The sequence below is a fragment of the Pelodiscus sinensis genome, chromosome 5 (genome assembly GCF_049634645.1).
Source record: "Pelodiscus sinensis isolate JC-2024 chromosome 5, ASM4963464v1, whole genome shotgun sequence".
NCBI lineage: Eukaryota > Metazoa > Chordata > Testudines > Trionychidae > Pelodiscus > Pelodiscus sinensis.
In genome coordinates this window covers 22329003-22356040 of record NC_134715.1, presented here as the reverse complement: position 1 = coordinate 22356040, position 27038 = coordinate 22329003, and the positions used below count along the sequence as shown (strand labels likewise).

The following is a 27038-nucleotide window of genomic DNA, read 5'->3' as shown; positions in this document are numbered from 1 at the left end:
CTTAGGAAGATGTCATTAACACTCAGTGTGGCTACGATGCCAGGCAAAAACCAGTAAGTGGGGTTTTTAAGTGGGTTTCTTTTAATCATACCCGATTTTGTAAGGATCTAAGTAACTTTGGGGAAGCAGGTTGTAGCATTGAAGGTAAAGATTGAGCTAATTATCTGTGTTTTCATTCCTCTTGTCCTTTTCCAGGAGGTTGATCAGCAGATTGTTATCTACACTAAAGGTTGTGTCCCCCAGTTTGAGAAATGGCTGCAGGACAATCTTACTATAGTTGCCGGGATCTTCATTGGGATTGCGTTGTTGCAGGTAAAGCACACATTCCTCCTAAGAAGTTACAGAGGAAACGAGCAGAACCTTGAATTAGTGGTTTTCATTAAGAGCTACTTAGTGAGTTAATGGCTGAGGCTTCATTTGTGCTCAAGGATATTTATCAATAAAAGGGTTTATCCATAGAAGAATGTTTGTCCAATGGCACTCAACAGACATACACTTCGTCATATTGGGAGTGAACATAGGGTAGCCAACCCTCCAGGATTGTCCTGGAATCTGCAGGAATTAGATGAATTTTGAATTAAAGATTGTCATGTGATGAGACCTCCAGGAGCATGTCCAGTCAAAACTGGCAACCCTAGTGGAAACAAGGGCGGAGGGGGTGGAAAGTAGTTCAAAGACTGTAGGGTGGTCTTATTTTTTACCTTTCCGAGACAGGCTGCCAAAAGAATCATCTTTTAAATTGCTCATGGGAAGAAATTCTAGTAGAACCTCTGACTTCAGATTAAAGGCACACTGTTGATTTAGAATGTGGTCAGTTTCAGGCAAAAAACGAATTTAAGAGTTTTAGTTTTTACTCTTGCTCCTAAGCCCCCCTCTGCCAACTTACGTAATGTTTTTACAGTTGCATTTCGTGGGTTTTTTTCTCCTGTTGCTGTATCAAAGTCCCATGCCACCCAGGGAAAATGACTGTACACAAAGGACTGTCAAGTGCACCACGTAAATGAACTGTAATCTTTTTCCAGATATTCGGGATATGCTTAGCCCAGAACTTGGTTAGTGACATTGAGGCTGTCAGAGCCAGCTGGTAAAACTGCTGAAATAACCGCCACAAGACACTGGACAACTGAAAACCTCCAATCCCTCCAGTGTGTCACTCCGACACCAAGCTGTATGGACATGGGTGACAGGGAAGCCTTCTTTCCCAAGCAGGCTCAAGTATACGCTGCTGGTATTTGCAGTGAACCCTTGTTGGCTAAGGGGTGGGCTGTTTAAAATCTGCTGCTCACTGACAATTTTTTAAAAATCATCAGTTTGAAAGCTGTTGAGCCATGAATCTCTGCTGTATCCTTGATTCTGAATAATAGGTGGACTCTCTTTTTTAATTGGTATATGTCAATGGGACAGAGTTGCATTGTGGTTTGTGGATATGCTGTCTGTTCTCCATGTCACAAGCTCTTTGATAGCTGCCAAATGTTCCTGAGAATGTTTCTTTCTTCAGTACACTCTAGAGGAATCATCTTCATATTTTCCACGGTTAAACATAGCTGCAGGTCTTTCTGAAACTGATCTCATCAAACATTAAACAACTTTCCACTCATCAATTGTATATTTCAAGAAATTGTTTTAAAAACAAGGAAAAACTTTTATGCAAGCACTTCCAGACTTTCTGTCTGTAATAATTTGTGGTTGGAATCAGCAAGATCAAGGGGATAATTATTTAAATTTGCCAGCATCTTTCTCCAAGCAAGAATGGAACACTTAAGGTTTGGGGAACTCAGGTGTATAATGTTTAAAAGACAATGAAATATATGTTAATTAAAAAAAAAAGTAAAAAAAGTATCCAAATACCCTCACTATATCCATTGATTCTTTGGAGTTTGGCATAACCTGATGTATTTGGGCCTGTCACTAATATTAGTGCTTTGTTATAATTATACACAATTTCTTTTAAGATGTATCCTTGATCCATTCCTAGCTGAAGCTTAGATTGCCTTTTTCTTTTTAAAAATGTTTTTGCCTGCATGAGCTATGGAGTTAGAATCTGAGAGATTCTGATTCTAATTCCCTGCATATGTTTCAATAGGCTTGTAATCCAAATTCACATATTTATTGGTAGATGCACTTGTTTATGGGAACTTCCTATCCTCTTGTCTTGAAAGGGGGAAAGAACAACAGCTTTGCTATAGTAAATGCTTGCCTGAAGTCATCAGTTTTTCATTTGCTTGTCTGTGTGTGTTTCCCATCCTGCTTTTCTCTGTCTGAATACAACAAAACACTTTCTTGAGCCAATAGAATAAAATATTATTTTCAAGCAAGAAAAGTGTATTGGGACCAACAGAGACACGTTTGGTCCTTTGGAAAAGGACAAAGCAGTAGAATTTGGACTACAGCACCAGTACTGGGAGGCAAGATAAGTCAAAACTCCATCTAGGTGTATGTGATGAGCTTTTATTTCATGTGATCAGGCACCCAACAATAATTAGGGTAGTTAGTGCAGTTCATATACTTTTAGCTTGCCTGATGGCCCTGCTTAATGTCTGTGGGCCCAATCCTGCAGGGGCTAACTGCCTTCTGCTCTTGCTTCCTTCAAGAAGTTGTTGAAGGTGCTTAGTATCCATCAGGAGGTGTTTTATCACCATTCAGGACTGGCCTCAAGTGTCCCCTAAGGTGAATAAGATAAGAGAAGAAATAGTAAACACGTTTTCTTTCAAATCAGTATATTAATCTCACTTCTGAGAGATACAGCGTATGAGTGTATAAACAATCTCACACGCTTTCTTTCTGTGCTCTGGTTCTGTTTCTGGTTGTGTGGAGACAACCTGTGTTTCTAACCCCAAAGGCTGGCAAGACACACCAATATTCAGTGGCTTGGAAGAGCTGACCAGTGCAGTGGCACTCTTTTATTTGGTGTTTCCTCAGCCTCCAGTGAGCTCCGCCTGACCTGTAGCAGGCAACACCCACGCCTTTGGCGTGTGCTGTTAAAGATCAACAGCAACTTCACAGGATTTTTTTAAACACTGAAAGCGTTTAAAATGCACTATCCCTAATAAAGGTGATTCACTTTCATCACAGTGTTATGTTTTTCTTAGCCACTGTTCTAGGGGAGTTATTGTTCATTTCTCTTCAACGGGACATGGTAAGTTCATTGGAGCTAAAGATGCTACTGTTCTGTGTTGTGTAGAATGGTGTGGAGTGGGGAGAACAGGAATGCAGCATTCAGGAAATACCCTGCTCCCCTTGCCCCTAGCATTGGTTGTGAACCAGGGCTACTATTTAAAAATTCCACACTACAGAAACATTCCTGCTTGCCGTGATCTTTAATGCTTCTGCCGCTAGCCTTCTGAAGACAGCTTCCATTCCTCTACTTGAATTTCTACAATAGTACTGTAATTTTTGTTTTCTCATGCCTATTCTCTTAGGGTATGTCTACACTACCCCCCCTAGTTCGAACTAGGGGGGGTAATGTAGTCATACGGAGTTGCAAATGAAGCCCGGGATTTGAATTTCCCGGGCTTCATTTGCATAAAGCTGGCCGGCGCCATTTTTAAATGCCGGCTAGTTCGGACTGCGTGCCGCGCGGCTACACGCGGCACGAACTAGCTAGTTCGGATTAGGAACAAGGCGTACAGCTAGTTCGGATAGGAAGCCTATTCTGAACTAGCTAGTTCGTGCCGCGTGTAGCCGCGCGGCACACAGTCCGAACTAGCCGGCATTTAAAAATGGCGCCGGCCGGCTTTATGCAAATGAAGCCCGGGAAATTCAAATCCCGGGCTTCATTTGCAACTCCGTATGACTACATTACCCCCCCTAGTTCGAACTAGGGGGGTAGTGTAGACATACCCTTAGTTTCCTTCTCCTATTGCTAAGTCACAATTCTGGGAAATGCCAGTGGCAGAGAATTGTGTTGATAGGAAAGGAATTGCTCTTCAATATGGGGAATCTTTGTTCTCGTTACTTCCAGGTGCATATGCAGAAAATGTACAGAGTGACTGCTGTCTTAAAAAACACTAAAGAATAACCTTTATTTTTTGTACAACCCCTCATTTTTGCAAATATGAATTTTGCTGTTCAAGATGATTTTTGTTTTTCCTTTGTTTTTTTTGCAATTTACTTTTCCTTTCCCATTTTTGAAGTCATTTGTGGAGAAACCACATTGGATGTTCAAAATTAGCTGCCTCTGTTGCAATTTAAAACACACATTTGTATGCATAGAATAGATAAAAGTGGCTGCTTCTACCCTGCAAGCTTGAGGTGTGATTTGCCTGCTTGTGTACACAAACTTGTGCTAGCAAACATCCAGTTAGCACAACTATAAGTAGCAGCGTAACTGTGGTAGTACAGGTAATGGCTACCGCCACTACACTGGTATTTATATTTAGGCTAGCTGGATGATAGCTAGTGCACACATGTGTAGGTGATCATGGAATCTCTTCCTCTCCCGCCTCCCCTGTCCTTTCCAGCTTGATATGGAGACATAGCCTGAGAGTCCACTTCCACTTGCTGTTTAGGAGAGCAGTTTGGAAGATCATGCGAGGCTTTGGCACTTGATCTGTTTTACACAGAACCGACCAAATTCAAACAATATTTCTGCTTGAAAGTGCCATTAAAACTTCATATGAGCCACAAACAACCCATGAATGCTGGCCAAACAAGTTACTTCCAGCAGGGTCTGGGTAAAGCAATAAGATACAGTAGGTATTCTATTTCTGGGCAATTTCTAGCATGCCTCAGGTATGTGCAAGTCCGAAGGCCATTTTTAAGCAGCCACAAAGTGCAGTAGCTGCTCCAGAATACATTGCCGGACAGCATTCAGACAGCCTCTTAGGGTGTGAACTGTTTGCATTTGCTAGGCAATGTGTGTATGGCTATGGCATTAGCTGACAACTGGTGTGAAACTTCAGCTGTGTCCAGAGTTCTAAAGCCATTTCAGAGTTCCCCACGAGAATGCTCAGAGGTCCTACTCAGATGCACACCCTCGCTCTCCTGTTGGTTTGAGACCCATAATATTGACTGTTGCTTATTGGAGTTTGAAGGGGTGGAGACTGTTGCTTACTTGTTCTTTGTCGTCTAAGCTGCCTCCTTCTCCTCTTCCTCCTTTCTTTTCAGAGAGATGCTAATTGTAATGAATCAGGAGACCAAACCTGGTTTGGTAGGTTCTGATGTGTAAATACTATTTGAAATGTAAATAGTAGCATGCAAATGAAATGATTCTTGCACATGACTGCTATTCGTCATAAATACGTATTTATACTCACGAAAGATATACTATGTGAGAGTTTGCTGATCAAAATTCAGCAGGCTGGTCACTTAAGAGCTTTACATATCCATTGGCTTGAGTCAGGAATGCTTTAATTGCCTGCCATCTAGCGTCTGCCATGTAGAACCACAGCTGACCTATGTTACATGAAGGTGGACCAGCTTCTCAGTTTTGCTTTGGTTCGTTCTGGAACCTTTTCCCTGTGCTGCCTACTTAGGATCGGAAAAGGAATCGACTGTAAAATCTAGGCCTTGGCTGAACTCACACCTCTTATGCCTGGACTAAATTTGATGCTAGGTCTTGACTTGATGTGGTCCTGAAAATGAATCTCCATCTTCGCTTCTTCAGGAATGTCCTGGATAGAATTGGTTCCAGTTACCAGAGAAAATAAGAGAACCTCTGAATGCAAACATTGGGATCCATTCTCCCTCCTTGCTGTGCTTATACTTTTCAGATTAATACTAATGACACAATTTACATTGCACTGAAAGGAGAACTGATCCTAGTGTGTAAAGCACAGTGCAGGTTCCCAATCCTAATGCCCTCCTTTTTGTCCACTAAAGTTATTGCATTTGTTAATTTGAGTCTCATTAACCCAGTATGCTGAAGTAAGCTAACCAGACCACCACTGTTGGTTAGTTTTATTTCCTCTGTAAGATCCATTAGCTGCCAACCTTCAATATTTAGAAAGAAAACATTTCAAATCTCTAATGATATGCAGTATAAAAATAGCCATTGTGACTTGTAATATATACACCAATCCCGGTGAGCAACAAGAAAGCATTATTCATTTTTTGGTTTTGCTGTATGTCAGCAACAAACTCCATCTGTGCGTATCCATACACTTTCCATATGTATGTACAGCAGAGGCAGACCACGATTTGATTATCCCAAGCTTTGGGGAGACTGGGATCTGGCCCCAAACTGTGTGACTCAGTCCTGTCTCTGGTATGTAACACCAATCCAGTTGAAGGAGAACCTCTCTCCTCAAATCATCATCGAATACAATGAAGGTTATTCATTGTATTTACCTTTGTGTAATATTTCTTTTTATCTGAATGTACTCGTTGTGTTACTTTTTTTAAAAAACCTGTGAGTCGCAAAATCGATTGTAAAAGCCAATTACACTTACTGACTGAAAGTATTGCTATAACAGAACTGCATGCTGGTAGAGTTTGACTTGAGCTTTAGTTGTCTGTTTTCCAATTGGTCATCCATTAGTCTGGAAGAAATGCATAGTTCCGGTGCATATGTATTGCTTATATTTGTCATCTTTAGCATTAGAATGTGGTGAATTCAAAGGATGTAACTGGACTATATTTTGGAAGTTAACACAACTTCTTAGTAATTCCTTTTAAGCTATTGAAAGTGGTCTTGATCATGCTATTTGTGTTTTTTAATAGGTGCATTTTTAGCAATGTTTTAATACATTTATGATGGACAATAGTTTTAATAGTTGTGCAGTATTCTGTATTTACTTGAAGTAAATCATTTTATATGCAATTTGTTAGATAATTACAATTTTATAAATAAAATTGTGTGAAGTATTACCTAGTGAATGTTGTCTTTTCTTTCAGTGCTTCAGTCTAGAGGTAGCCTCTGAAACCTGTTTGTGATGACTTGGACTTTTCATCGCAAAATGTACATTTACAATTACATTTTCATTTTACCAGTAGATGGTATTAAACAAAAGAATGGTTGGTGTAAGTAAAATCCTGATTAATCGGTTTAACATTTAACCAGTTAACTGACTAAGTGGGATGCTGGACAGGGGACTGCTTCAGCCCAGCTGAAGTGGCCTTCAGCCCCCAGAGTGTCCTCTCCCAGCCCTGCATGGGGCTGGTCACTGGCTCCTGGACTCCACATTGGGGCTGCCGCCAGCTCCTGGCCCCCATGCTGGGAGTGGGGCTGGCTGCCCGGGCTGGAGCAGCCCTCTGCCCGTGGCAGACTGCTCCTGGGTAACTGGTTAACCAGTTACCCGTTCATATCGCAAATTCAAACTCCAGGTATTCCCACATATACTTCGATACAAATTGTGGGAGAAATGGATAGTTAAATTATTTAGCTGTATTGAGGACATTAGACTGTTCGTTTTACCAGTTTTCAAACTATAAGTTCTGTTACTCTTGAAATAGCAATTTAGCACAGCTGTTGGAACTTTAGTCTGATTATTTCAATGACTTTTTAGTTTTCAAAAGTCACTTAGCTGATTGTGAAGAATGAGAAGAACCTGGTGGAAACTTAATGATTCACCATAACAATGGTGATAGAGGGCAGTTGGATACCCTGGTTCTGAAGAGAGCAATGCTTCACAGACAGCCACAGAGAACAGCAAGTTTTAGCACTAAAATGGAAATGAGTGAAGTTCACAGCTGTGCTAAATTCTTGATGGTTTTTATTGTTGTTCTTGTGACAATTTCCATATCAATTTTACTGTAAAAATTATGTACGGATTTGTTTAATACAGCCCAATGCAAAATCCCTTAAAATTTATGATCTAATAAAAAAAACTCTGCATTAATTTCAGAACTGATCCTTAGTGTAAATAATCCCAGTAATTTTGAAGCATGTTATTAAAACATATAGGAGAGAAGAATTTCAAAAGTGCCTGCTGTTGTTAAGTGTCCTCCTCCCATTTTTGCCCTGGCCATTATTACTTCCAGATAAATGGAACTGCTTTCCATTAGAGTGGAAAAAGTGCTTCTGTCCATCTTGGCAGCACTGGTATCTGGCTTTGTCAGTAGTGCATACACCAGTGATTCCCAAACTGGATTGTGATCCCAAATGGGTTTGGGATCACAATCCAGCGGATGGTGTCATGGTGATCTCTGGTGCGTGGAGGATTCCATTTTGCTCTGCATAGCCCGTCCTCACATGAACCACGTGTACATGATCACACTGTGCAAATTATGCCATTTTGTAGACCAGTGGGTATCCTCAATGCATTGCAACCTCTACTTATGGGTTGTGTGAGATCATGCTGTGCAGAGCATGCCATTTTACTCTACACATGGCATCCTCCATTGGGTGTATTCTCACAAGTATGGTGCATGTAAGGGTACACTATGTGGAGGATGCCATTTTGTTCTTCCAAATGGTAACCTCCATGCTGCCTGGGGTCCCGGGAGGAAATAATTCAGTAAAATGGAGTTGTAACGACAAAAAGCTTGGAAACCATGGCATATGTGATTCTAGCTAAGTCTAGCTGTGGGTGGCAGGGAAGGTTTATTCCCAGGTTCATCATGAAATGACAAGAAATGGAATTCCTGAAACACACCGAAGAGGGCAAATTCTGCCTGAACAGAGGATCAAGGTGAGTTATAACAAGTTACAGTTACGATAATGTCTTGTACAAGTTGCACATCATGCAGGTATTAATGGCCTTTTCCAACTGTATTACGAGCAAACAGGAAAAGTTTATTCTGTATTGAATATCTGCTACTGACATTCCAGGTTGCTAGAGACCAGTGTTCATACTGAGCTTAGTTTAGATCAGTGTTTCTTAAACTGTGTTCTGTGAGGCAGTTGGAGGTGTGCCACAGAGAACAACAGAATTAAAAATGGCCACCCTTAAAAAGGCAGGCGACTTTCATTGAGCAAAACAAACCTTTCCCCTGACCCTTTTTTTAACCTCAATAACTCCCCCCCCCCCCCCGAGCCTTTTTTCCCCCTACCTTTTTTGTGGGTTTTTTTTTTTTTTTTTGCACAACACACTCTGCTTTAGATTGTTCCCTTAGTCCAGCAATTGTCTGTCGAATATCTTTTGTGGCATACATTTGTCTTCACACATGTAAATGGTTGTACTTGCAAAATGGTAAATTCAAATGTTGAGGCCATTTAAATATAATATGGTGGTGATAATTTTGGTGAGAGCATTGTTTGGATTCAATTGAAAATACCATAGTTGAAAATACCATGATGCAGTGAGAGATATATTTTACAACTTTAATCTAAATTAGATTCTTTTCTAGGAGACCATATGCTCCTCTATGTGTTTTCTCTCAGTAAAGCATCATGGATCTGTAGTGTTATAGACAAATGTTAATAAACCCATACAAGTTAAAGCTGCTGACCTAGGACAAGATTTAGCTAATTAAGTTCTTATGGGTGTTATTTTGAACTTCATACTGATGAGTAATACTGGTGAGGCCTTACTGCTAGTAAGACCTATGCTGTAGGGCACGTTAGGATGTCAAATGCACCTTCTTCCATCTTGATTTAAGCCCCGCGTCTCCACTTGCTGGAGGATCAACACTCTGGTGATCGATCCTCAAGGGCTCGATTTAGCGGGTCTAGTAAAGATTGGTCTAGTAAATCGAATGCTGTGGGCACCCCCTTCAGCAGTGTCGCAATTGGTAAGTCAACCTCCCACTGTGGGGCTGCCACAGATACTCAACTCCAGCAATTCATGTAGTGGGAGTTGCATATCTTGCATCAATTTACCTCCACCACTGTAGACTTGGTCTTAGTCAAAATGTAGGTAAACAGTTGCAGTTTTTCAAAACACACATTTTAAACATTCTTGTTTTCAGAGCAGACTGTCATCAATATGAAGGTGCAGTTGATAGCTGCCATTTGCCCTTGTCCAGTGACTTTCCATTATTAGTCAGGGACCAACTTTTCATTGTGTACCAGGGACTTTCAGCAGTTATGGACGAAGAAGGTGCTTTTATAGTGTCAGGTAGGTGATGAGGCACTTGGTCATGGAGATAAATTAGTGATTAATAATTCCAACATCAATGTGTGGATAAACTAACATGTATCTTTTTAGAAAAATATATTGCCCAGTGAACTTCAACATCTGATGGACATGTATGGTCTTAGGACAACTTGCTTTATTACTTACTAATGGAGTCATTGGTGTAAGGTGTATTCTTTACTTTTTCATGATTGAGCTCCCTTAATAACTGTTAAATACACATTTTAAAAGCTTGCATGCTGTTTCTGGCAGATGGCTGTGATTAACATATATTTTCTGCATCATTAATTGTCTTTGGGGTGGCGTTTCAAAGTTCTTATGTCCATATTGATTATTGTGGTACAGTCTGAGTGAAACTCCCCAGGAGGTTATATTTTTATTTAAACAAATTAAATCCAGTAGAGTCTGTTGCCTTGATACGGAAATTTAATTAGCAAAAAAAAAAAAAAAAATCTAGTACTTTTTTTTTTTTTTAACCTTAAATATCTGCGACCAGGAAAAACTGATTTTTTTTCCCAGTGAAATGTCTTGTAAAAAGCCACTTTGTTCAAATGTTAGCAGATGTGTTTTGTTGAGGGTGATGATTTGTGAGACAGTAAATCTTGTCTACATCTGTATGACCTTTATAAATCAAATGCAGTAGCTTGATACTGTCTGCTCCTCCTAGCCTTTTGAGCATGTCAGATACGACTCCTTTGAGCTTAGTCTGCAGCAGGAGGGAAGCAATGAAATGTCTGACACCACAGGCATAAAAATAACTTGAGCAGTACAGGTTACAATCTTTATTTGGACTTGATCTAGCTACTGTACATCTATTCATAAATAAAACTTCAACCGTTTGAACTCAGGTGACTTCAGTGAAATGGATACAATGAAATGTAAATGGGGCGAGTCAAATACATTTCAGATAATACAGTCCTTAGATCTACGCAAGAAATATTGTTCTGATTAGAGGAGGCTCTTAAACTAAATGATTCGATAGCAACAGTAAGTGTTGGGTATGTAAGAAATGTGATAAACTCGGATCCAGTCAAACCAGCAGAGGGTTCACTCTGACAAATCCATTTCTGTATGCTGGGAGTTCTCCCTTTTTAACACCATCAGTTATACAGTCCACCTCCCAGTGTGCGGCATAGAGCTAGCTGACACCTGCATGTGAAAAAGTAAGTCAAGTTGATGTTTCTATCCATGGAAAATATCTGAAAGGAAAGAGATTTCTCAATGGGTTTTTGTTACACCCAGGTAGTACAACAGCTGATGATGTGGACATGATTTAATGCAGAGGTGTGGAACCTGTTTTAGGTTGGGAGCTGTTGACCCACAGGAACAATCAGTTGGGAGCCGTACACAAGTCTGAGACTGAGAAGTGAAATGGAGACCCGGTGGTTGTTTGTGGCTCCCAGGCACTAATGAAGTATAAAAAACTAGTAACTCACTGGAACGAGGATGAAACTTTTTTTTATGGGCATGTTACTGTACAATTGCCCACTGTGCGGTTTCTTTCATCTTCCACTGAAGCATAGGCTGCTAGTGTCTGAGACAGGAACATATTATCTGGATCACTGAACTGATTCGGTATGAAAATCCATAAATTCTTATGTCATCAGTTTGATTCAGGCACAGTGAAGAGTCACTACTGTTTGCTGGCCTACGTGAAAGGACTTGCTTGTTCCAGTCCATCCAATTCCTGGTAAACAGAAACAGACTAAAGCCTGCAAAGATGACATCCCCTTCTCTGCAAGCTGTTATTGAGCCAGATAATTGGTTAGCATGTTACCATTGTTACAAAGAACAGCTGTGAGGCTCAGAACTTTGTGATGCGCAAGCCTGTGTCAACTGGCAACCTTACAAGAGACCAGTTAAAATTCTCTTATATAGCATTTCTGTACTTCATATGCTTCTCTCTGAACAACTATTGGAGGAGGCTCTATATAAATCTGTGCCTTTAAAAGCTTTTATATCTGAGTTCCTTTTGAAAGTTCTTACCAGATGACTTCCTGTCTGCTAGCAGCATCTCCCACAGTTCCACTCTCCATGGACTACTGGTTGGACCTCCCGGGTCTTGGGAGTCTGAGCGGTCCTGAACCAGGGAGTTTACCAGTTCTGGGGAAGTCGAGGTTTCCCTCCCGGCTGTCAGCCCTGCTCTGGGCCGTCAGAGTCTGGCCACTGGACTCTGCTCCTAGGCCTTGCCTCTGGGATCCGCTATCGGCTGGGGCTGCGCTCCCTGCCATGCCAGACCAAGCTGGGCTTCTGGCCACTGGACCTGCTGCTGCCAGTGGGGGCTTCGCTCCCGCAGGCTTTCTGGTCCAGCAATATCTGGGGTTCTACCAGACCATGGATATTGCTGGACCAGAGAGTCCCAAATTTCAGCGTTTCAACCAGTATTTTTCCTTCCTGTATCCAGACTCAGACCCATATCAAAACTGGAGCACAGCCTGTGCCAGCCACACTCTCTCCTCTGTAGTTTGTCGCCACAGGATTCATTTCAAAGCTGTGTAAAAAGTAGTAGAAAATACTAACACTAATTCCAATGCCAACCAAGTAACTATGGTGACTTATCCAAATAAAATATTGACCTTTAGCTGACAAGCCATCTAGGGTGGGTGGAACTGTCGTTGAAGCAGCTAGTTAAAAGGGGATTATCAAGAAAGAAATTTTTCATTCTGCAGCTCATTGTCTCGCAAAGTCATGCTATACCTGGGAAGCAGTGAACTGGAGTAGAGGGAGGTAAGAAAGCAGAGAAAGGGAGGGAAATCCCTCCCTTGTACCGGATTGCTCAAATAGCAAAGTTATTACTGCTCCATTGTAGTCAGCTCCTTCCTATAGGTCTGATAAAGTGTTAGCCGCTGCTGCTTTGCAGAGCTCTGCAGCCGAAGCACATGCTCTTTTGGCCCACACAGTGGCAACAGATTATATGGAGTTTGGATTCCTTCTGGGCAGGAACAGCAGCTGCCTTGTTTGCCTCAACAACACAGGAAAACAGGATTTGATGGCGAATGAGCGGTTAGGCTTTTGAAGCCCATTTAGGGAAGATGAGTCTGACTGCTTGTCTGGCCAGTTTAGTGCGCTGAGGTTCTTAACCAGGTAGTGTGAAGATTCTGCAAACATTGCACTGCTACGGACTGACACCTGGGGGCACAAAGGTGCTTAGCCAGCATCCCTTATCTACTGCTTGTTGAAGGAAATACAGAATTAATGTAATCCCATAATCCTTTGGGGGGTTTTCTGCACTTGACCTGAGGCTTAATTTTAGTCCAGATGATAAGTAGGCCTCGTGTTGAAGTTCTCCTAGAAGAGAGCAAAGTGTATGTGTCACTTTTGAAGATTGGGACTTCCTTCCATGTGGCTCTGGGATCTGAGAAGTGCTAGTTTGATCACCCTCAACAGGTTGATGCTGTGGTTCCTTTCCCCAAGGTTCCATGTGCCATTTTGGGTTGCAGATGTGTTTGTTATGCCACCCGGGTGGCAGTGAGAATTCGACTGTCTAGCAAGCACATTGGAAAGACCCCTACAAACATCTTCCTAGGCTGTTCCCAATCTCAGGGAGTTGGAAGACCTGTTTCATGGCATGCACTTGAAGTTGCATGTACTCCAGGGAGCAGGGGCGGCCCATCCATATAGGCAAACTAGGTGGTTGCCTAGGGCGCCAAGTTAAATGGGGTGCCAAATGGTGGCGCAATATCATTTAGGAGTTTGGAGGTGGGGGTGCCGATTGCATGGTTTGCCTAGGGCGCCAGTTGCTGGCAGCTAGTTTAGGGCCACCCCTGCCAGGGAGTGGTCTCATGCTCTCTGAAGAAACGTCTGAAAACACCTGATACGCGATCATGCCCATGTACACCCGGCCAGGAGGCTGAAGAGCTGAAATTCCTGAGCAGAGGTTGGGCTCCTCTATCTGACCAATGTGAATATTAGATTCTGAATCTCCTGGAATCTGCCTTCTGATGGTCAGATCTCTGAGGACATTGGATAGAAAAAGCATCTCTTTTTGATAGTGCTCTAGAAAAAACTAGAAACTGCTAGTCTTTTTAGAGTAGAGGAACTGTTTGGTGTTGTCCATAGTTTTTAGCCATTACCATATCCAATTTGTCTCTGAAGAGGAGAAATGAGAATTTCAAGGTGCACGTGTCCTGCCTGAAGTGTCTAATTTCCAGGGATAAAGCTATATATGTGTTCTCAAGTCACTGAACTGGATGCCTGTCCATGACAGAAAACCACATACTGTCCATTGAAGCATCTTCCACGAATGCTGTTGCCAGAGAGATTTTCTTCAGTATAAACTTATTCGGTTTGTTTTCTGCCCCCAGGGGCTTTACATACTTCTAGCCATGAGACTGTGACTTAAACAAAAGAACTGGTTGCCAGAGATGCTCTGAGCGTGGCTGAGGTTGCGTCAAAGTGCCTTCTGAGGATAACTTCCACCTTCCTATCTGTAGGATACTTAGGAAAGTAGTCTCCTGTGGATGGACTAACCATATCCCACCCTAAAGATGTTATTGTAGCATTCCCTTTTGGCATATCAGTGATGGCATTTTTTGGTTCTTGGATCATATAGAATCTTAGTGTATGCCTCTTCATGTGTTCTGCCTTTTTTTCAGGAGTTTCCTGCTCCTCCCTGATTACTTCCTCAAAGGATGCATGCAGGAGAATGGCTGCTTTGGGAGAGGATTTAGCAGGGTAGTATTTACTTGAAGTTTTGTCCTCAAGACCTGCTTAAAAGTTGGCTCTCCATAGTAGGTGAAGCCTTTTTGTGCATGGTTTCAAACTGCTCATGTGCGGGGGAGGGAAAGAGTAAAACAAAGTTACCTTTTTCTTTACATTCTTCTCAGAATCAGAGTCTGATGACACTTCTTTCACTGGGGTTTTCTCTTAGGTTACGGCTAGACTGCATCCCTCTGCTGGCAGAGGGATGCAAATCAAGCTCCCCGCTGTCGGCAGAGCCACTGCTAGACTTTGCTTTCACTTTCGAAAGGGCCCGAACGTGAGTATGCAAATGAAGCCTGGGATATTTAAATCCCAGGCTCATTTGCATTTTCAAAGTGCCTAATCTCCATCCCTCAGTTGGCAGAGGGGTGTAGTTGAGACACACCCTTATTGGTGTTTGTTCCTGTTGGGATTTTTTTGCATATTTTGCAAGCATGGGTGCCTGACTATGCCATGAGGGTCCTTTGTGGCTAGTCTTATGCAGGGCCTTGAGCCCTCTGGAAATTGCTCTCTTGGAATCCTTCCCTATAGGCTCCTCCCAGGATGGAGGATGGGCCCAACTGCCAGAGTTTCCTTAATCAAGCTGGAAGGAAGGGAGAACTGATTGTGAACCCTGCTGCTTTCTCTTGAGCATTTACAATCAATGCCAGGACCAGGTGCCCTGCTGTGGACTTATGGTCCTGAATTACCCCAGGACTTCTACCGTGGACTCTCCTAGTTTGGTTCTCTTTCCTGTGGTCAAGTCGCAGCTTGCTGGGGGCTAGGGGTCCCAATGCCCTTGTCTGACTGAAATCTCCATGCCCTTGCAGCACAAGGGGCGGCTGGCTGAGAAGGGGCAGAGCCCAGTTCACCTTCTGTGAAGTCTGTTGGAAATTGCTTGCAGATGGAACTATTTGGGCTTAGCCCTGTTCAGGAGGGAGGCAGCGCTGCACTACTGGTTATCCAGTCCAGGTGGAGGAGAAAACCAAGCTACTCGCTTCTACCTGAAAATGAAAAAGGGCCCTGGAAAGTTGGAGAGCAGAGAACAGTGACTGAGTGTGGCTTCAGAGATGGCAGATCTGGTGACTATCTGGGGAAAAGGGGATAGGGCCAGCATGGGCCCTTGAAGGGCCTACGAATAACAGAACTGGGGGAGATGCACAAAAGGATTGTACATCGACATAAATGCTAGCGCCCTCGCTCAGAACCACTCTGCCAAATCACACAACGCCCCTGCAGAGTGCATGCTAACGACAAGGGGAGAAGAAAATGGATTTTAGTGGTTTAAGGTGGTTTCCATTGCATTTCTTTTTTAAATGGAAGGCCTCAATCACCTGAGGGTCAGATCTGTCCCAAAATGGGCTTCTCGTCATGCATACTACAGTCATTAATTCTGCATTTAATTACAAAAAGGACAAGCCAGAAGGTAAAATGTGAGAGCACTGGTATTTTATTTGTTACCTCTAGGTACCATGAGTTTGACATTACTAGGCAAGACCAGTGAATGAGCAGCAACACGTTCCATTCATACCTATGTTTCCAAAGCACCAAAAATGGAGCTAGATTTACTATTGAATCCTATCATCATCAACATTATAGCCTGGACTTGCTGCCTCCTGTATTGTCCCTAAGTTAGCAGTATGTTGTTATGCAGTTCAGGGTGAGAGAAAGGAGTCGTCATGTAGTACCACTTTTACTTCAGCATAGGACTACAACATGCACATTCTACTGTGTGGCCCAAGCAACAAGAATACAAGTAGAACATTTATGGGTGGAGACTTGTTTCTGACAGATTTATGTTAACACCACCTATGGATTTTAGAAACCTTATTGGACAGGTACCTACAGCAGTTCATCAATTTGTGTGGGAACATTACATGCATGCACAAGTGATACAGTGGAAAACATAGCAGGAGTGGCAGCAGGACAGAGGACAAAGGTGAAATCCATGATGGGATGCTGTGTGGGAACAGGAGACTTTTCTCAGCTTTCTACTGCAAGTCTCTGCTCTGTTAGTGAGGCCTGCTGGGCAACAGTTTTGTTCTCATGGCTGCGGAGTTTGGATACAACTTCTAGAAATGCCAGGCTCTGCATTTCCTTGTGAAGGGGTTCTGGAAAACAGAAGCAAGAAGGTTTCACACACAGCAGTCTCAGACCATATCTCCATGCACATAGCTAAATTTTCTCAGAGCAGCTAATGAGATGCTCTTTCCTTGTGTTTGACTCTTGTACTTCATGTAATTGAGGTAATAGAACTAATGGAGCCCAGGAGGTATCCTCATGTCAGAGCACAGAAAAGTCTAGAGGATTATTAGAGAGGAACTTGCACCTATTCTAGCTAGAACCCAGAAGTAAGATGCATACAGACACAACTGCTTTTGAGCACAGTGATAGCAACAGAAATAATTCTAGGGCCCTAATTTTGGAATGGGTTGAGGCTCCGCTTACTTCAGATGTAGTATCACTTCAGGTGAGCGCTCAGTATTTATCAAGTTCCATCCCCAGATGCCTTTCAGCATGGCTACTGGTGGAAGAATGTTTAGCCCAAACCTCTTACCCTTCAAACTCGTTCCCTAACCTAGTCTGGTAGAGCCAGAGACGTGATCTTCAGGCTTGCCGTAAAGCCTAAGAAATTGCATGGTTAGGTTTGAAGCGTGCGCTTGTGTGAGAGAGGTTCTTTCCCTGACACTGCATGACTTAGTTATTGTTAGTTATTGTTAATTATTTACAGTGTGGTTTTAAAATTATTGCAAGTATATTCGACTGCATTTAAAAAAAAAAATCTAACACATGGCCTAATCCCTCTAAAATGGTGAGCAATCTGTTTTCTTCTGCTTTAGGATGTCAGCATGGATTGTTCTGTGCATTATTGTGCATGTAACTTAGGGTGGGGAGAAGTGACACAAGCCTATAGCATTAACCTTAGTATTTGTTTTTGAAGTACATCATGAGTTCTGTTGAAACAGCTGGAGGCTATATACTGTAGGCACTATATATTTTTTTTTAAATATGCTTTGGGCTTTATTTGTAGGCAGGCTAGGAAATTCTGGTAGACTCCAGATCAGCAACAAGATCCAAATATATTTCTGCTGCCCCAGGTGCTGCCAATTAAACTGAGTCTTGGGCTGCTCATGAGAAATGTGAAACTCTGTTCCAAATCAGCTACATTTTACACAAAGGGTATGTGCTCCTTTTCCTTGTAGCAAATTTTCTGTGACATTTGTTTCCTTTCCTTGTTTCCTGTTCACCTGCTTTCAATTATCTTGCACGTTTTACCCCCTACTGTGTGACAGCACAGTCAAGACTGTGCATCGGAGAACGTTTGTATACTGTGAACAATTTCAATTAAGCTGTTTTCAGTTCTGGAGTTAGTCTACTGTGTAAGCCTTTTCTGTCCTTCTCCTACCTCCAGGATAACACCATGTATAACCAAATCAACTTTCAGGCACTCACTGAGTTACAATTGGCAGAAAAGCTCTGTTTAGCCAGACACTTAGAAGCCTCAGGGTCTTCATACACAGTGACTGTGTTAAGTTTGAATGCTGTTTTTTTTCCCCAAGTCCTTAAGTCACACCATTTACTTTTCCTCCTCTAGTCATTCTCTTCTCTTTTAATGTACTGACTCCATTGCAACACCAGTCCCCAACTGGCAGGAAATATATATTTAACTGGTAATATGCAATTGCTAGCACTAAGATGTGAAATGTAGTATCACTTCACTAGAACAAAGTACAGTGACAAAAGCTTCCATTGTAGAACCCATGTATATTGTAAAAAACCATCAATCCACTGCAGCTAGGAGTGTGCTTCCCAGCCCAGGATGCCAGCTCTGTTTAAACTTAAAGCACACTAAAAAATAGCAAGGTGGATATTGTGGTCACCCGAATACAAGCCTGTCCAATCCCTTGGGTCTGTATTTGGGGTGGGGTGGGGGGTTAGAGTGCTACCCATGCTTCAAATCCATGCTGCCATTTTGAGCATGCTAGCTTGAGCAGGAGTAGTGTGTCTCTGTCTGCCCATGGTGGAGGGCACGCTTCCTGATGCAATATAGCGATACCCTATGAACTCACATGTCTTAGAAGCTACAGAGTTCTGAGCTACAGATACTTTCTACATGTATATTATTTTAAAATCACTTCAAGAACTTCTTCACTCACCAGCAGAGAAAACAACATAACTTACAAGCATAAATATACAATCTACACTGGGATTGGAGACATAAAGGGAAGGACTTGGTAGAAGGGGGGAAGAAGAGACATTTTCTATGTTTGCGGTTAACAGCAGGCTACAAGTCCAAAAGTGGGGTACCTCTTTAAATCGTAAGACTAAAAGATCTCATCTCCTTATTTTAGAGCAGGAGAGAGCCGCAGAAACACCTGGTGAAAAGAGCCATAGGACTGAACAATACAAACAGGTGGAAAAAACTCTGGGGCTTACTGTATGAAACAGGTAGCTCAAGCAATACTCAGCAGCTAAAGGGGCCAGTGGAAGATGGACAGACAGGTAAAGAAGCTCCTGAGAATTGCTTTCAAGTCATTCCAAGAGGGACTCAAAGAACCACTAATACCAAATGGATTAAAAATGTTGGATTTAAACACAATAGTGGGAATTTCAGCACGGAAGCTGGTGGTAAGTAGATCAATTATCTCCTTCTTGACTCTCAAACATCTTAGATGATTAGGAGTGGAAGAGATCTCAGAAGCTCACCTAGGTCAACTCTGTGATCAAAGCAGGACCAACTCCAACTAACACATTCCAGCCAGGGCTTAGTCAAGCCTGGTCTTACAAGCCTCTAAGGGTGGAGATTCCACCACCTCTCTAGGTAACCCATTCCAGTGCTTCCCCACCCTCCTAGTGAAGTAGGAAAAAACTAATAGCCAACCTAAACCTTCCCCACTGCAACTTGAGACTAGTACTCTTTGTTCTGTCATCTGCCACCACTGAGAATAACCTGGCTATGTCCTCTTGGGGAACGCTCCCACCTCTTTCAGGTAGTTGAAGGCTGCTATCAAATCTCCCCTCATTCTTCTCCTCTGTAGATTAAATAAAACCAGTTCCCTCAGCCTCTCCTCACAAGTCACGTTCTCCAGCCCCCTACTTATTCTTGTTGCCCTCTGCTGGCCTCTCTCCTATTTGTCTGCAACCTTTCAGTAGTGAATTTTCATGTATTGTACCTCATTTTGTCAGATGCATGAAGTGAAAGAAAAAGAAACAGAGAAAGGAGTGTTATACCTGAGCTAATTCAGTCAGGGTGGATATGGACAAGAAGGTGAGACTACTTAAAGTGGAAAATCACTTATTGTAATGAGAGAGCAGTTAGCAATCCCTATTCAGACCCATTCTGATGGGAGTCAAATTTGCATAAGCTCAGCAGTTTCACATTAGTCTGTTTTTGAAGTTCTTTTGTTTGAGGATGGCAGCTTTTAAGTCTGTGTGTTCAGGGGGTTTAAAATGTTCTTCCACTGTTTTTTTAATTTATTTTACCATTCTTGATGTCTGATGTGTCCATTTATTCTATTGCATAGAGTCAGTCCAGTCTATCCAATGTACATGAGGGCCTATATCACACATGAGTAGAAGTGCAGGTGAATGAGCCTTTGATGGTGCGACTGCTGTAGTTAGGTCCTAGATAAGGGCTACGTCTACACTGGCATGATTTTCCGGAAATGCTTTTAACGGAAAATTTTTCCGTTAAAAGCATTTTCAGAAAAGCACGTCTAGATTGGCAGGATGCTTTTCTGCATAAGCACTTTTTGCAGAAAAGCATCCATGGCCAATCTAGATGCGCTTTTCCGCAAAAAAGCCCCGATGGCCATTTTCGCGATCGGGGCTTTTTTTCCGGAAAACAAATCTCTGCTGTCTACACTGGCCCTTTTGTGCAAAAGTTTTTTGGAAAAAGACTTTTGCCCGAACGGGAGCAGCATATTATTTCCCCAAAAGCACTGACAATCTTACATGAGATCGTCAGTGCTTTTGCGGAAATTCAAGCAGCCAGTCTAGACACAGCCTGTGTGTCTAGGGGAGATATGTGGACAGGATTTGTTGTAGAGATTGGTTCCTGGGTTAGTGTTTCTATTGTGGGGTGCGTGGTTGGTGGTGAGAGTGCTTTTGTGTTGATCTGTGCTCTTCCTTAAAAGGCTGAAAGTTGAAAGTCCAAATCATCTAAAGTTCGAAGGAAACTGGCTCAATAATTTTAAATTTCTAAAGAGTTTAAAGGTGGCATGTTAGCAAGGAATGTTAGACTAGGTTTTGTTCACCTTTGCAGAATGCCCTAGAGTAAAGTGGGTCAGAAAGCTGGGCACAAGCAGTTAAGGCCTCCCGAAGCAAAGAACTGCGTGTGACTCTCCATTTTAAGTACGTTAGCAGTGCTTGTTTCTTTTCTCACTCATTTCCATTTATCCTTTTTATTTTCTCTGTCCATTTTCTAGCTTTCTTTTACATTTAAAACAAAAATAAAGAGATTCCTTGAGGGGAGAGAGGGGGGCAAAAAGGGAGGAGAAACCAGCCCTAACTTTACTGTGTTATTGAGAGTGAAAACCTAAGAGTATGTCTAGACTACATGCCTCTGTCACCAGAGGCATGTAAATTAGACTATCCAACATAGTTAATAAAGCTGGGATTTAAATATCCCCGGCTTCATTAAAATAAAAATGGCCGCCGCGTTGTGCCGTCTCAGCTGATCGTCAGCACAGCTCAGCAGTTAAGACACGGATCGGTTGACAGGAAACCCTTTGTCGACCGCTCCCTTATGCCTTGTGAAACGACCATCAGCTGAGCCAGCACAGCGCAGCAGCCATTTTTATTTTAATGAAGCCGGGGATATTTAAATCCCCGCTTCATTGACTATGTCGGGTAGTCTAATTTACATGCCTCTGGTGACAGAGGCATATAGTCTAGACATACCCTCTGTGTGCAAATGATAGCAAACAGGGAGTTTACTTAAACTCGGTGCTATGTGTTTATGTATCTGCACAGATATGCTAAAGCGCTAAGTGCCCACTGAAGTCTGGAAGCTAGAATTCTGCACCATGCAGGAGCTGTAGTCAGAGTTGTTGTTATTACATATGACTTATCATGCAAAAATACTCTATCATCTAAAATTGAGTTATTATTCAGCCTTCTGTACACAGGTAGGGCGGATTTCCTTCTCTCAGCACTATATACCAGGAGTGACTGCACTATAGTGGGTGGAGTTATGTCTATGTAAAACTAGTGTGAGTAGAGAATTGAGCCCAGTGTATATAGTAGAGGATCCAAGTCCAAGCTGAAAAAGTGTTTAGTCGTTAAAGGTTGAGGGCAGAGACAGAGAGAGAGAAGCAGAACAAATCAGCACCTTGTAAATACTCACCAGATGCCATGAGAGCACAAATCAACACCATGGAGTTGTACTTGATTTCTGGAGCACTCCTCTCATCTGAGAGCAGTCTGTGTAGAATCTGAACTAGTTTAGCATTTTCGAGGTCCTTCTCAGCAGTGACTACAACATAAATAAGTGAAAGTTGTAAATCCAAGAACATCATTAGTCATTTCTGCTGCACATTTGGTAATGTACTGAAATATTATTTACATATACATAGACACACACATTCGAGAGAATAAAAGCTGAAGGTGTGATCTCTGAAATCAAAAGGCAAAAGGGAACTGGGGTTTCTCAGCACTTATTCAGAATGCTCAATAATTAGTAGGATCAGAACCTGAGTAAGGAGTACCTGATTTGGGCTAAGTTTTTAAGGGGACACTGTCAACTTAGTTTAAGCCCAAAATGTAATGGTTTGAAGACAAAGAGGAGGGATTAATAGACCAAAATGAATAGACATATTTTCTTCTTAATGTTTTTAATGCAATTAATTTTGTTTTTATAGCTCATGCGTCTTTTGCCATGTTTTGGAAGCAGAACACAACAGCATTCTGCTAGTGTAAGAGAACAATAGAGGAAACTGACCGCAAAAGTAAGGAATGTTGAACAGTCTAGTTCTATTGTCCAAGATCAGTGAAGTATGAAGAGCAACCAAGCAGGAAAAATGGTAGAACAGAAAATCAATTCTTTCTTTCTTTAGCAAATGTTAAGGTATTAAAAACACAGGCCATGGCATTTAAAAATACACGATTTTTATACTGATATGATCAAAACCCTATTTTTGTTGCTGAGACATTTAATAAAACTAGTTAGAGACATTATTTGTGGAGCACCCAGCATTTTACTAGCTTCCCTTGGATTGTATCAGCACCTAGCGCAGCAGTTCTCACTATACTGAGTTAGAATGTCTCCATTTGAACACAGCTAGTGCTAGGTCCTATGTAAGCCCTTTTTCTAGATTAGCTTCCTTACTAGGCTACATCAATTTTTTTTAAATCCCATGGTTGATCATGTCTCCAGTCTGAGATGTAATTAAAAGTGTGATATCTGGGGGTTTCATGCTTATCATCTCTGAGTCTTAAATATCTCCAGTGATGAAGAGTACACAACCTCCCTAGGCAGTTTATTCCAATGCTTCACCACCTTGACAGTTCGAAAGCTTTTCCTAATGTCCAACCTAAACCCCCCTTACTGCAATTTAAGCCCATTGCTGCTTCTCCTATCATCAGAGGCCAAGGAGAACCATTTTTCTTCCTCCTTGTAATACCCTTTTGGATACTTAAAAACTGCTATCATGTATCATTATCATCGTGTAAAAGAGCCCTTGTTAGCTCTAGCTAAGATCCTGGTTTTGCCCATATAGGTATATATTAACAAAGAATCCCAATCTCATGAAAGTTAAGGTCTTCACTGGTAGATTTCTGCAGGATCCCATATAGTTCTGCTCACAAAACTCACTTCTGCTTGGATTTTCCACCCCAAGATTCTCTTGAGCACTGGCTATAGGGGAAATAAGAACCGACCATCAGGATACTCACCTAATTCTAATGCTGCTATTAGTGCCAGAGCAACAAGAGCTTCGTTCTGCATTATTACATGTTCACTTGTTGCCATGGTAGCTAAATGCTTGATGCCACCACTCTGAACAATAGTCCTAATTACATCCTAAAATAAATAAAAAGAATGGGACTGAAAAAAGTTTGCATTACGTATGACCAGTATTGAATAACTGAGTTCTGATGTATTCTGCAAGTACTTCCAGCGGTTCTCAACCAGAGGTATACGTACCCCTTATTGTGCAGAGGTCTTCCAAGGGGTACACCAACTTATTTCAATAACTGCATAGTTTTAAAATTAATTAGATAAAAAGCACTAACAAAGACAGTACAAACTACAATGTCATACAGATACTGACTTATTTATACTGTTGTATATACTATACACTGGAATATTTATATTCTAGTTCAGGTGTGGCCAACCTGATCCTGAGAGCAAGCCACAGTTTACCAATGTACATTGCCAAAGAGCGACAGTAATTTATCAGCACTCCTCATCAGGTGCCTCTTCTCCACTCTTCAGAATCTTTTGCCCACCAGCAGCCCCACCAATCAGTGCCTCCTCCTCTTTTTCCATGCTTCCTGCCCAGTGCAGTCAGCTGTTTCATGGCACTCAGCAGGCTCTGTGTGAAGAAAGGAAGGAGCGAGGGTGCAATACGCTTCAAGGAAGTGGTGGAGCCAGGAGTTGAGCACTGGAAATTTGGCAGATGTAGCTACAGCCCCAGAGCAAGGAGCCGCATATTAACTTCAGAAGAGCCACAGGTTGGCCCCACCCCTGTTCTAGTTGATTTATTTTTAATTATATGGTCAAAATGAGAAGGTAAGCAATTTTTCAGTAACTGTGGCTGTGCCACTTTCACAATTGTATGTCTGATTTTGTAAGCAAGTAGTTTGAGAGGTGAAACTTGGGGTATGCAAAAGAAATCAGACTCTTGAAAGGGGTATAGTAGCCTGGGATGGTTGAGAGCTGCTGATATATGCATTTATACATATTATAAGACATACCTGGTTACATTACATAATCACTGGGTATTTATAAAATAAAAACCAAATTATTGCTTAATTCAAACTTTTGGTTTTGTTTGTTGCCCACCCCTCTACTAGGTTACACTGGGGGAAATGCTATTGTGCTTTGCAGACCAATTCATTCAAAAGGGACTATCCTCAGCTAACCCTGAGCTCCATCTGCAAAGACAACTAGCTTTCCCGTCACTATCCTGTGGTGTCAAAAGCCAGATGACAGCCTTGTTTGAAGCTGTTCAGCATCCCTTTTCTGTGCTCAGGTTATGGAGATCCAGAATGACTCTCGTCAGTTGGCTTTTGTCCCCCATCATCCAAAATACCTCTTGTCCTCAGATTTTGGGAAGACCCTCACGACCTCTGGAGATGAGAGGTTGTTCTGTATTCCAATGTACTTAATAATTGAAATCATAGACTAGGAAAATGTGAAAAACAAAGTATGTAGGCAGGAAATGAATAGTGCTCTCTCAAAACTGGTAACAAATATGAGACCATAAGGAGCCATTACAGAAGACTGATGTATTATTTTTGTTCTAAAACAAGCATTACAGTATTTTTCTTGTTGTCCATGACTTAGGAAACAAAAATGTTATCTTGGTTAAATGCTAGATATTTAAAGGAACTGTGTCAAGCTTTTTAAGTCCAAAATTTTACTTGTATTTGTAATAATGATGGATGAAGGCCTCTGAATTCTTTATCTATTTGATTAATTTTTTAAATAGACTTTTTTCACCTACAGACCTCACACTGGTATGTGCCTCCCCTGGAGCAAACACTAATCAATTTACTTTCAATCTGAGGAGGTGTTACAAATGAGAGTAAGGGGAGGAAAGAAGCTGTTTAAACGAGATACTACATTATATGTCAGTTCTCACTTCTAAATGTAACTTGCATATGCAAAATACATGCCCGAAAATCAGATAACTGTGTATGCTAAAAGATAGTTACACAGGCAAATGTATTTTTGTGCATGTTTTGCAGGTGCAAATTAAGCACCATGGTATGAAAATGTGGCCTGGCCTTTTAAATGAAAATCCGATGAGTTATTTCAGTGCTCTCAATAATATGATGATGATGTGAAATGCAATGTCAAGGAGATGCAATTCAATATATCCTTCTCTGCTCCCCTTTTTAACTCCAGCCAAAAGACAATGACCACTAATTGAGCCACTTGCTTAGAATGATTTGTGTTCCAGTGCTTGCATAGACTATTGCAATTGGATTTTGTGCGCAAGGAAAACAAACAAAAAAAAAATACAAGGGTGAGCATAGAACCTCAAAATGTCTTTAGATAATCATGTTTAACCTTTACATTTTTTAACTCCCAACTGGATGGAAAGAAGGTTAATCTTGGGACGAAGTTAATCTCTGTCCTGATTGCTTAAGAAATTCACAGCCAAAAAGCTCTTCACTTAATTTTGAATAACATAATGCACATAAACATGTAAAAATTGTTCTCTTTCTTTTGCTTGCAACAAAACCTTTCTAAGTAGACTCCTCTCCTCTAGATGCTGAGGACCACCTCCAAAGCTCTGAATGCCTTCAGCTTCTGCTGAATTAATTGGAAATTGACACCAAGAACCTCTTGCTGGAGGTGCTCAGGAATTCACAGGATCGAACCCTTATTAACACTCTGAACTAACATATATTATAAAACGAGGTATCAAGTGGGTCTCCCCGAGCTGCCAGCTATGCAGACCATTCACGTTCTGTGTCTAGACCTCCACCGTTTCTCGCCATTTTGAAAACATTGCTGTAATCTTCTACTGAAATTGGAGTGACTTAGAGCCCAAGTTCCATTTTCAAAAATAACTCTGAGCCTAAGGGCTCTTTTGAAAATGTCACCTTCTTCTGTAGGTGCTTGAATTTAAAATGTGTTTACTGTACTTTTTTTTTTTTAAAGAGCTAGACAGCTATGTCAACATCCATACCTAGAGGGCAGTGCAAGTACAAAATTAAAGAAGAGTAAACTATCATTTTCCCAGTATGTTGATGGAGACATTCTTTGAGCCTCTAAAAGCTCAGAGAGATTCTTCTGCACTGAGTGATTTTTTTGCTGATTTCTGTTAATACAAACATTAGCTGTTCCATGCTAGTACAGTAAAACTCCAAGGCTACATCTACACTGGCCCCTTTTCTGAAAGAGGCATGTTAATTTCACAGGTCGTAATAGGGAAATCCGCGGGGGATTTAAATATCCCCCGCGGCATTTAAATAAAAATGTCCGCCGCTTTTTTCCGGCTTTTAGAAAAGCCGGAAAAGAGCGTCTACGCTGGCCCCGATCCTCCGGAAAAAAGCCCTTCAATTCCTTTGAAGTAGGAATAAGAGATCCTCCGGAAAAGGGCTTTTTTCCAGAGGATCGGGGCCAGCGTAGACGCTCTTTTCCGGCTTTTCTAAAAGCCGGAAAAAAGCATCGGACATTTTTATTTAAATGCCGCGGGGGATATTTAAATCCCCCGCGGATTTCCC

General features: G+C 41.7%; 2 protein-coding genes across 13 annotated transcripts in view; one reads left to right on the top strand and one right to left on the bottom strand.

Moving 5' to 3' along the window:
* The window catches only part of TSPAN5 (tetraspanin 5), a 131488-nt gene extending 124681 nt beyond the window's left edge, over positions 1–6807 (top strand). For 3 of the 4 annotated variants that reach the window (XM_006130136.3, XM_075929643.1, XM_025188235.2), the window contains 3 exons: positions 6–53; positions 196–312; positions 1023–3066. In XM_006130136.3, coding sequence (XP_006130198.1) covers positions 6–53; positions 196–312; positions 1023–1088 — 231 coding nt within the window. In that variant the 3' untranslated portion in view covers positions 1089–3066. Of the gene's footprint in view, positions 1–5; positions 54–195; positions 313–1022; positions 3425–3829 lie in introns of those variants that run through there. The other variant, XR_012904039.1, reaches the window with a different exon arrangement.
* A 9263-nt stretch (positions 6808–16070) lies between these two features.
* The window catches only part of RAP1GDS1 (Rap1 GTPase-GDP dissociation stimulator 1), a 157272-nt gene continuing 146304 nt past the window's right edge, over positions 16071–27038 (bottom strand). For 8 of the 9 annotated variants that reach the window (XM_075929637.1, XM_075929639.1, XM_075929638.1 and 5 more), the window contains 3 exons: positions 23532–23658; positions 21985–22113; positions 16071–16747 (listed from right to left, as the gene is read on the bottom strand). In XM_075929637.1, the coding sequence (XP_075785752.1) occupies positions 16620–16747; positions 21985–22113; positions 23532–23658 (384 nt within the window). In that variant the 3' untranslated portion in view covers positions 16071–16619. The other variant, XM_075929642.1, reaches the window with a different exon arrangement.